This window comes from Silene latifolia, chromosome 2 (assembly GCF_048544455.1).
Source record: "Silene latifolia isolate original U9 population chromosome 2, ASM4854445v1, whole genome shotgun sequence".
Classification (NCBI taxonomy): domain Eukaryota; kingdom Viridiplantae; phylum Streptophyta; class Magnoliopsida; order Caryophyllales; family Caryophyllaceae; genus Silene; species Silene latifolia.
The window spans coordinates 126,755,853-126,766,721 of NC_133527.1; the positions used below are offsets into that span (position 1 = coordinate 126,755,853).

At 37.2% G+C, this 10,869-nt stretch overlaps 1 protein-coding gene across 1 annotated transcript; it reads right to left on the minus strand.

The window, feature by feature from the left end:
• Positions 1-1,532: 1,532 nt before the first annotated feature.
• On the minus strand, positions 1,533-5,394 carry LOC141642960 (uncharacterized). The gene is made up of 8 exons (XM_074451958.1): positions 5,069-5,394; positions 3,979-4,016; positions 3,803-3,877; positions 3,584-3,670; positions 3,452-3,486; positions 2,450-2,535; positions 1,914-1,979; positions 1,533-1,812 (listed from the first exon to the last, which is right to left on the minus strand). The coding sequence occupies exons 1-8, from the start codon at positions 5,133-5,135 to the stop codon at positions 1,778-1,780; spliced, it is 489 nt and encodes a 162-aa protein (XP_074308059.1). The 5' UTR covers positions 5,136-5,394; the 3' UTR covers positions 1,533-1,777.
• Between the last annotated feature and the right edge of the window lie 5,475 nt (positions 5,395-10,869).

Consider the following 10,869-nt stretch of genomic DNA (forward strand, 5'->3'; position numbering starts at 1 on the left):
AAATATAAGAACACTATGGTAGTTTGTGCTTTATAGATACTCTCGTCTCAACCAAAACCTTAAGTGATGGTTGAGGCTCAACTATTACGCCCCCTCACTCGAATGTCCATTGGGCTTAAAGAGTGGTTAGTGATGAGTGCTTAGTGTTCACAGGCTCCCTCATATCATGTGCTGGAATTCCACTTCGTGTGTTATTGGAGGCTACCAGGATTTGAATCCGTCACATTTGATCACACTGACTTTGATACCTTGAATGACCTTACCCCTTACCCGTGACTTTTGATCACACTGGCTCTGATACCTTGAGTGACCTTTGATCACACTGGCTCTGATACCTCGACAATAAACCATTCAACCAAAAGCTTAAGCTTAAGCTAATGGTTGGAATCCTAAGATCGGTTTTATACTCTGACACGCCCCTCACACAAATGTCCTTTGGGCTTGAAGTGTGAATGCAACTGCAGGACTCACACTATCTCTGATACCATATCAAAAAAATCATCTCAACCAAAAGCTCAAGTTGATGGTTAAGGCCCAACTATTATATTTATTCCTATTATGGAGGATCAAATTGTTCATCAAAAGTATTTCCAAAATAGAAAGGCAAACAAACAATTGACTGAAACAGGGGGAGTATTTAGCTAATTTGTTTGTTACCCAATAACAAACTTTACGACAACTCTATTTATACATATGATAACTTCATCGGTCAAATCACTTTAAACCATACTCCCTCCATCTGAAGTTATCTTTTTCACGAGTAAATTTATCGTCTAACTTTTAACACTTGTAGTTTATAAGCACTCATTACAATTACAATTGGTAGTGGTACTTATCCTCCGTCTTGGTAAACAAATATCCTGAATGGAGAAAATAATTATGAAAGATTCTCTAGTTATGTGGATCAACCAAAACCCGGATTTAGGTCCTTAAGAGAAAAATATACAAAATTCGGGTCCTTGTCATATGCTTAACTCGTTGTAAGATCGTCCAAGACTGGTTGGGATCTTTTCCAACTAGCTTGCAGAACCAGGAACTAAAATCAAATCTAGGGAACCAGGAACTAAAATCAAATCTAGGTTGGAGGTGACAGAGATTGGGGTTGGAGTTCAGGGTAATAAAGGTGTTTGGTTGGGTATATTGGAATGGAATGGATTTGATCCAATCCATTGTTTGGTTCGGAATGGAGTTAGATACCTAATGGATTCTAACTCCACCTCAACTCCTTGAAATCTCATACTCACCCTCCCTCCTTGGATTCAAACTTCATTCCCCCCCCCTTCTACAACTTGTGGTGAACCAAACAAGATTAGGCAAGTATGGTTAGAACCCCATACCATCCTACTATCAAACTCCATTCCATTTCGACTTGTTTGAACCAAACGACCCCTACTAGTTTGAGCCAGTTTGTAGCTCTCGACTTCCCTGCTAAACGAAGCACTAATTCATACCAATGAAAAAATGTACACAAATTTTACCTTATGTTGGAAGCAAATAATAAACGGTGTTCACTAATGAAATATGATTTGAGATTTAAATCGAACAAGTGCGTAATCATACCTCGAAAGAAATCGACTAAATTGTGTTGATTGTGTACAACAGTGTTTCATTGAAGACTTACAAAATACAACTATTCATAGTGATAGCCAAAACACTGGTTGGACAATAAGTCAACTAATACACAAATCGTCATGGATAAATTCAGAAATATAAGAGAACAGATGAAATATCCTTCGGCGAAGAGGCGTGTTTGATAAAATTGCTTGTATCAAGATTGTCATTTGCGCGCTTCAACTTTCTTTGCATCCTTGGCTGAGGGGCAAAAATTTTAAATTCTCGTTATATAGAATAATCAGTGCAATTTAAATACAACAGAAACAAGCTACTTTGGAAAACTGAAAACTTAAACTTACCCGCTTTTTCTTCTTCTCTCTTCTTAGCAGCTTCAGCCCTTTGTTCACGGATAAGTTTAAGCCTCTCTGCATATGAGCAGAACAAAAGAAAGAAGTGGCTGAAAATACTAAGCGTGTAGAATGACTAAGACTAAAAAGAATACTTCCTAAGTTCTACAGTAAAATTATCCTCATCAACCAGAACAAATTGAGCATGGTTTTTTTTTTCCTTGGTGTAAAGAGAACCACAAGGTCAATTTGATGCTAGGAAAGTTCTTAATGTTCGCAAGTATTGAAAGTACTGCGTTTGTATTCATTTAGACATACCCTTGTCTGACACGACAAAAAAGGGTACCCACCCCCGTACTTGGCTGTTCGGTCACGTAGGAGAAGAGAGAAATAGGGATTGACATGACATAATAAATGGAATATTATTGCATATTCCCATCGCTCCATAGCCCTCAGTATCAGATATTTCATATTTTTTTAACTAAAGAAAATCATACAGCAAAGTAAGCCATGGAGATTGTAAGTGCATCAACGTTTGCGCAACTTACCCAAATCTTTCTTCGCTTGGTCTGTTTTCCCCTGTTCTTGTAGTTTCATGTATCTCTCATGGGCCCTCTGCTTTTCAAGCTCCTCCCTGCAATCATACAAAATTGAAATCAGAACTTATCCTGGCTAGTGACCCAGAAAAGGAGCAGAGCCCCAATTCATATTCACAAAGTGAGGAATAAAAACCAAAAGAAATAGCTTAAATACCAAACTATCAACTTGCAGTTAGCTATCACTGGCTTCAAACATTCGACAACACTAATGTAATGCACATAAAAGACACTACTCAAGAGTCAAGATGGCCTATTACTCTAAATCACTTTGTATGTACACCAACTATCAAAAAAGCACACATCTCAAGATGGCCTATTACTCTAAATCACTTCACTACATCGATTCAAAGAATCCGTACAAACTACAAATGTTAACTTTGAAAAAGCCCAAGCACCCTCTCAATGACAAGGACTGCTTCCTTATAATCCTAGTTGCTGAAAGAAAACAAGAATCTGGCAGGCAGAAGTCCCAATGAAGGGCTTAAAGCAGTAGTAATACAACACTCCTCGATTCAGAGTTGAATCATGACAAATAGTGTCTATTGGTCTACTATTTCAAAGGTTCAATCAATTTAACGGAACAGCAAAATTTCCACTCCATTTTAAATTAAGTTTATTCCAACTGAAGACTACGGTGAATATCGCAAAAAAGTCCCCGACCTAAATTCTTAAACATCTAAATTCAATGTGAAAGAGCAATCCAGCCAGATAAATATCAATATCAGCATGCTTGTTATCAGCATTTTACAAAGCCTATTCGGATTGTACCGGTAAGAAACAAACAAGCTCTCCATTCCCTGATTCTAGACATTAGTCTCATTAAAGTCAGAGTAGTCAAAAACTCAAAATCGTATTAGTATGGATGAAAAATCTTCATTGAATTGTGAATCCGACGCTTTAATTGTACATGGAACAAATAGACTATAGTAAGGACAAGTACAAACTACAAACCTCTCACGCCTAGAAAGCTCAGTTGTTTTGTCAAGCTGCCAAAACGCAAAAATGAAATCAAATTTGTTTACAACTTCACCAATCAAGCACGACCAAAAGAAAACAAAGAAAGAAAGAAAATAGCAAACTCACATCAATGTTTTTGGCTTTCACATTTTTTGCCTTCACCAAATTGGGATTCTCAATCTCAATTATTCCCTCTGTCCCTTTAGTCTTTTGCTGAACATGAAGAGAGAATCAGTAGCTAGAACAATCTCATAAGAAACAACGGAATCCAAGAAGCAAAAGCTATCAACACCTAGAATGTGCTTATAATCCTCAGCAGCAACAAGATAACACAATAATACTTACTTGACTATCCTCATCGGAGTCTTCCTCAGATTCTACCTCGTCTACCTCTTCTTCTTCCTCTTCTTCTGCTTCTTTCTGGCAAAACAGTTCACAATGAGATGCCAACAAAGACTTGATGAAGATCACACCATAAGATGTTGGAACCAGGAAAAAATAATAAAAAAGAGCCGACTAACCTGTCTGAAGGTACGAGGACGAGAAGACTCACCACTGCCTGCAGCATTGAAACAAAAAAGGAAAAACATACATTGTGAGTGTTTGTAAATCCAAGCAGGCCCATAGTCCTTAAATTATACAAACAAGTACAAAATGTGGTATATGAGAAAGTATGGCATATCCTAGTTGTAAAAATCAGTGCATAGGAACTTGCTCACAAAATATTAAAAACCCGACCAAACATATTCCTCAAACTGTCGGTTCAATAAAAAATGTGTTCAGCGCCACACATATCAGATAAACCATTCATACAATCATACACCCCTTGTGCAGTGAATCAGAAAACCATTTCAAGCCAATATGTAGCACAATATTGCAGACAGTACAGTACCGTAATACTAGCCTGAAAACAATGCTAACTATGTTAGTATACTAAACATTTGCATCAACATCTACAACAATACCAATCAAGAGTGCACAAGGTCAACAAACAGATGAAATTCTCAACTGTAACTAAAGCGACACTCTGAAGAAGTTATCGAACTAAACCCAGAGAAGCAGAGGTAAAATGAACAAGATACAGTGGAGCTATGGAAAACAACAAATCTATCCTTCCATTTAGAAAAGTATCCACCACAAATAATTACTCGTAAACAACAATAGCCTTTGAGCTGCAGGCTAAAACCCATTATTAACAAGGCATAGATAAACATAAACTTGACTACTAAAGCATTAATTCAGTAAGGGAGCGCACTTCAGCAAGACGATCGATTTTACATTTTATAATCGAATGACTAACATTTCATCTCTCCTCGATGATCAATGATCCAATAGTTTTCTCAATCATCAACAAAACGATATTCGGTATGATCAATGATCAATGTAACACTGAAAAATACGAATACACATTATAGCTAGAGCCTAGAGCTAGCTAAATTAGCAAGTAAATGCAAAATTAACCAATTTGAATAATGACCCACAAAAACAAATGAATCAAACAAATAAATTAAGCAGCTCAATTGTATAAATCAAACCCTAATTACATAAACAAGTAACAAGCTAGATTGAGAAAACCCTAAAATAATAAGGTGAAAATGAACAAGAACATACGCATATCCTCGACAGTAGAGAATTGGCGACGACCAGTAGGCTTGCCCTTGAATTTACCTCTCCCCATGATTGTTGAAAGCTTCAATAAATTAGGGTTTTAAGAGAAAAAACAGGGATTTAGAAGAATGGATTTATGAAGGGATAAAAGGGGACAATTAAATCGATGGGGAATGTGAATAAATTCCACCTTCAATTGAATTTCCACGGTTTTGCTTCCTGTATAGTAATTCGAATGTGGAAACCCCTTAAATTGGATTGGTTTCGCAATTTTGGCCTCGATAATAATCTCAGCTCAAAATGTTACGACAAGTGGAATCTTACAAACTAGTATTCAAACCCGTGCAGTCTGCACGGGTACTAATGGAAAGTACACAAAATCTCATTTGTGACGGCATGTATCCGTCACTTTGGAGTGACGGATACCATTTTCTCTCACAAATGACCTAAATAGAGGAGAGAGGGAAGCACATGAAGGTGCCCCCACCTTGTTCTCCATATTCGTTTTGTGAGTGACATTACCCGTCACTTGCTCCGACTCGTCTTCAACAAGACTAATTGTGGAAAGTATTATTAAAAGACAAATTTACATAATTTTTTTATAAAGTAAACTAGTTTTGGCACCCATGGAAATCACGGGTTTTTTGTATTTAGTTTTTCAGTTTGTTTCATGACCCTAAACTTTCTTTTGGGCCTGTCTTTGTATTCCTTTGGGTGTCCTTTTTTCTAGCCCAATTATGAGTTTTTTTTGTACTTTTTACTTGAGCCCATTTGTTTTTCACTATGTCAAGTAACCCGTTTCAATTTTTTAGTCTTCATTTTGAATTCGGGTCTCACCTCTATCTGCCATACCAACCCAATACACCTCTTCAAATTTTCTCCATTACTCTCATTGTTGTGCTTCACTGCTCTCCCTCATATTCAAGATCTACCCATTTTTGGTGGTCCATATTCTTAATCGCTTGTCGTCCGCGCGTTTCGCACTGCCTTCATAGCCGGCGTAGTGTGAATTTTATTTGGTTATATGTATCCCGTTGTCTCAAAAATGGCGATTTTGTTGTTGGTATGCCGATTCCCCAATTCCCCAATTCATCCACCATTTCTCCATTATATCCTCATTTTGTGAGTCGTGATGGTTTGTCTCCTGCCAGACGAAGTTCTCTATCGGTCTTTCGGTCCGTCACTTCTCGCTTGTTGTCATTTTTCCTTTGTTTCATCTGGTTTATTGTGTTCATCGGCATGCTGAGTCGACAGACTGTTTAATGCACATACTCTGCTTTGTCATGCATATACACAATTGTTTAATAAACATATGTTGCAGGGTATCCTAAAACGGGACGGGAAAGGGTTGAGGGTTGGAGTAGGCGACCGCTACCACGGATCCGCCTAATCCAACCCTCAATCCTTTCCCTTCTCACATTATCGGCCGCGAGACCAAAAGACACCCTAGAGGGGCCGAGTGAACCCTTTTTTTGGGGACGGAAGTTAAAGTAGAGGGCCGGGTATCCTAAAACGGGACGGAAAAGGGTTGAGGGTTGGATTAGGCGGACCGCTACCGCGGATCCGCCTAATCCAACCCTCAACCCTTTCCCTTCTCACATTATCGTCCGCGAGACCAAAAGACACCCTAGAGGGGCCAAGTGAACCCTTTTTTGGAGACGGGATTTAAAGTAGCGGTACCTTAAATTTTCACCCGGAATCCAAATCCAACGAAAGTCGGAATTATTAGCTACAATTTCGGTCAGGCTGATTCGGTCTGCATTTTTCGCAAACTGGTTTTGCGGATAAATTTTGTCCCTCACAAATGTTCGGGTAATTCATCTTTTGTATGCTGCAGAAAACGCATATAAGTGTACTAACCCGCTGCAATTTTGGAAGGAAAAACCGGTACAATTGAACATTAAAAAAAGATTATAAATCACCAGTTATTGACCCACATCTCTGTTGAGATGGTTGTATGCTTGCTTTTCTAAGAAAGTACGAGGTGCATGTTCTCGACCTCCTGTACAACAAAGAGAAACAATTAACATCTGGTGCCAAGGGAAACACTCTAGTAAGATTCTGGCATCTCTTATAGATGCTTAAGTTACGTAAAATTCTGTTCATTAATTCATAGAAAAAACTTTGTGGAAAGGATTTCAAAGACCATTCTTCGTAGGCAGTATCTTTCTTAGACTGAAATGGATTCCAAACTTTTACTTGAATCTTTGCTTCGGGATTGTGGCTTTAGTTGTCAAAGATAGATATTCAAGAAACTATACTACGTTCTTACTCCTTTAGAAATCTCCTGTATCTTTACAGTAACAGCTTAAAAGGCTCACAATCTAATCAACTACTAAAAACTTGGTCGAATTCACGACAATAGTACCCAAATTAACCTACAAAATATCACCCTATCTCCCTATAGCTGGTGTACTTAAATGTATGGTTTGCACAAATGCCCAATCTTAATTGCACTATCAAGATTGTGCTATCTGGAGTACTTCGTAATTCTCTTGGCAACAAACAGCTGATATAATTCCTAAATAAAATCGGAAGCAACCTCAAAGTTCAGCTCGTAAAATAGGGAAAATCCCTGCAGTTCCTGTCACCCACCAATCTGCACCACAATCCAAACCATTATCAACAACACATCAAACCCAAAAGAATTAAACTTTCAACAATCAAGCAAAATAGGGGGTGGCGGTCATTATTGAGGGGACAATTAAAGGGGAAAAAATTGTACTCCGTTTGTCCAAATCATTTGTTTAGCTTTAATTAAATATACTCAATAAGAATAATAAGGTAAACAATTGATTTGAGGGGGACCGAGTACTAAGGTAGTAAATACGAGTAGAAATTTGGTATATGAGAATATTAAGAAGAGTAACAGGATGCAACATCAAACCCATAATGCACATATACCTCGCCAATTCTTATTCAAGACCGTCTCAATTTAAGACGACTCTCACAATCGATTAAGAAACACCAACTGGTATACCTAAAGTTATTGGTACATTAGACATAATTTGATATAATAACAGATTCATATAACATCAGAAGGTACCTTTGTTTTTTTACCCGGAAACCCAATCCACCGGTATTCGGAATTAGTGGCTTTAGTTGTTCTCAAGCAGATTCTGGCAGGAATAAGAGACACAGCAACAAATTGAAGCGAGTTACAATAAAAAAAAAAGAGCAAATAGTAGGCAGCAGAAAGTAATTTCGTAAAATTGTATACATATATGAAACATACCACAGTTCGTGTGTTGCAACTGGTAGATAAACTTACCTGTCGGCTATAATATGAACCAAATTCACAATTTCTAAGAGTAGTAACCCGTTCCCGTGACAGATTCGAATAACGGAGGGATATACAAAGCTGTCCACAATCACAGATCGTAATTCAGCCCAAAATAGTTTTATGTTCAAATGCGATTCCGTCTGAGAACGTGCTAAGACGTTGATGGTTTCGAAGTAATAGACGTGTTTTTTGATTAAAACTTCAATACGGAGATGAATATGAATGATTTTTAATATAGAATAGATGAAATTTGGGGGATAATGTTGTAATTCGATGGTTAATAATGGCTATTTCGGTAACGACACAGGTATACGAAGATGGTTAAGATTAAGAGTGGTTTTTTGTACAGTTTTATGGAATATTATCACTGTGGGCTCTGATGAGTTTGACAACCGAAACATTATAATTAGTATGCAGTCAATAGGAGCTTTCAATGAAGTAAACCGTCTAAACTGAGGAGGAAGATGAAGGAACAGAGGTTCTATGTTTGGTTAGCTTTAGAAATGCGGTTACTCAATTAATTTTGGTGGGTTTCCTTAAGAGGCGGGAAACGTAGGAGGCATTTGACGTGGAACAAAAGTGGGAATGACGTGGGACAAAAGTGGCAAGTAGAAGTCTAGGTGGCTTTTTCCAGACCTACGTGGATTTGTCCGCTTGGCGTTTAATAGCCATTTTAGATGAGGCTTTTAATTATATTTATAAATTACTAAATATACAAAAATATACTTTGTCTGCTTTTGAAAAGTTTATTCTCCCTCCATTCAACTCCACATTACATGTATTCTTTTTCTGTCCATTCAACTCAACATTGCACCTTTCCTTATTTGGTTGTACTTTTATTATTATAATACTATAATTCTATTATTAAGGCCCACAAATTACACAAAATCCTACCACTTTCTATTTATTTGTTGTACTTTTAATACTATAATATAATATAGTTTTCTTAATATTTGTGCATAAAGCATATATGTAAAGTGGAGTTGAATGGAGGAAGTATTTCTTAATTTTTTTCAAAGCACTCTGCCATTTTTTTAATTCAACTTCTTAAAATTATGATAGGTGAAATCTGAAACGTGTATATAAGATTATTGTAAGTACAATAACGTGTTTATTTACGCAATATACAATTTATTTTACTCGTTGCAATACGCTTTTAATCATATTACCCAATACCTTACCTATCATTTTCTCTCACACCCACCATCGCCTTGAAGCTTGGAACCTGTGTTAGCCATCACTAACCGACTACCTCTAGACTCACGACCAAGCCTCCACCGCACCAAACACCTCCATTTCGCACTCTCGCTTGACCACGACCTCCCTTTCAACCCATATCTTAACACACAGCCCCACAACCAAGCACCACCTACCAATCCATATCCCATCTCCTTCAACCACCCAAAAACCATCTTGCCTCCACCACCCCTTACGCCCTACCGTCCCTCTTACATAATCGCCATCACTATCCCCTAACCATGCTCATACCTTTATGTCACCCACCTCATATATGCCCACCCATTGCAACTCCCTATTTTGTCACGACCTCCCATCATCGTCACCTCCCCTTCATTCGTCTTTCAAATCATCAAATATTAATAGTATTATGGGCGGTGGATTTCGGGGATTTGGTTTGCATAAGAGTTTAAAAATCAGGGGAAGGTAGAATGAGTATAAAAAGTCAAGCATTGGGTAGGACATTTCAATAAGACCTTAAAAGTGTAGTTTTCATGTGATTTGGTACTGTTATTAAATAAAAAAAAACAACACAAACTAAAACAATGTAATAGTCATTGTCTCATTGATACAACATGTAAATAAAATTAGAAATTGAAAATAAATATTGTTTTCTAACCACAAAATGGTGCGGCTGGCCAATGAAAAATAAATTACAGCCAAAACACTTAGTTTTGTAACTTCTAGAAAATAAAAACAAAAGTTTGTAAGAGGTAAGTGTAATCTTGCGCATATCTCCTTCATTAACATCTTACGCAACATATAGATGTGGAAAGTTGGAAAAAGGTAAGTGTAATCTTGAATAATTAGGAACTTAATAATTTATTCGATGCCCATTAATTTACGCAATTCAAATGCATACATAACCATCCTTCTTGCCCTCATACAAAATCTGTGGAACATCGAAACTTATAATTAGACAAATTTGCAAGTCGACAGATTCTAAAATTTTGGAGAGGCGGGTCCTCGTTAAGTTATTAAGAGACCATTTATTGAACTCCTTTTATATAATTTTCATACCCCTTTTATTTTTTTAGGGGCTACCCCTTTTATGATTGATTATGACTCAAAATGTTCCTTTTGTACCATTCTTCATCAACTTATAATTGGTGTCCTAATAAATTTATTGAGAATCTGTCTCTCTGTTCTGATAATTAAGACATCAGGATTATAATAAGATCAATTTGTACACAAACCAAAATATGTGGGACTACTAAAATGCTCTTAATGGTGTACCACCAATCCTTGCTTGAACGGAGCGTGCATCGATAGTAACCGTTTTGAT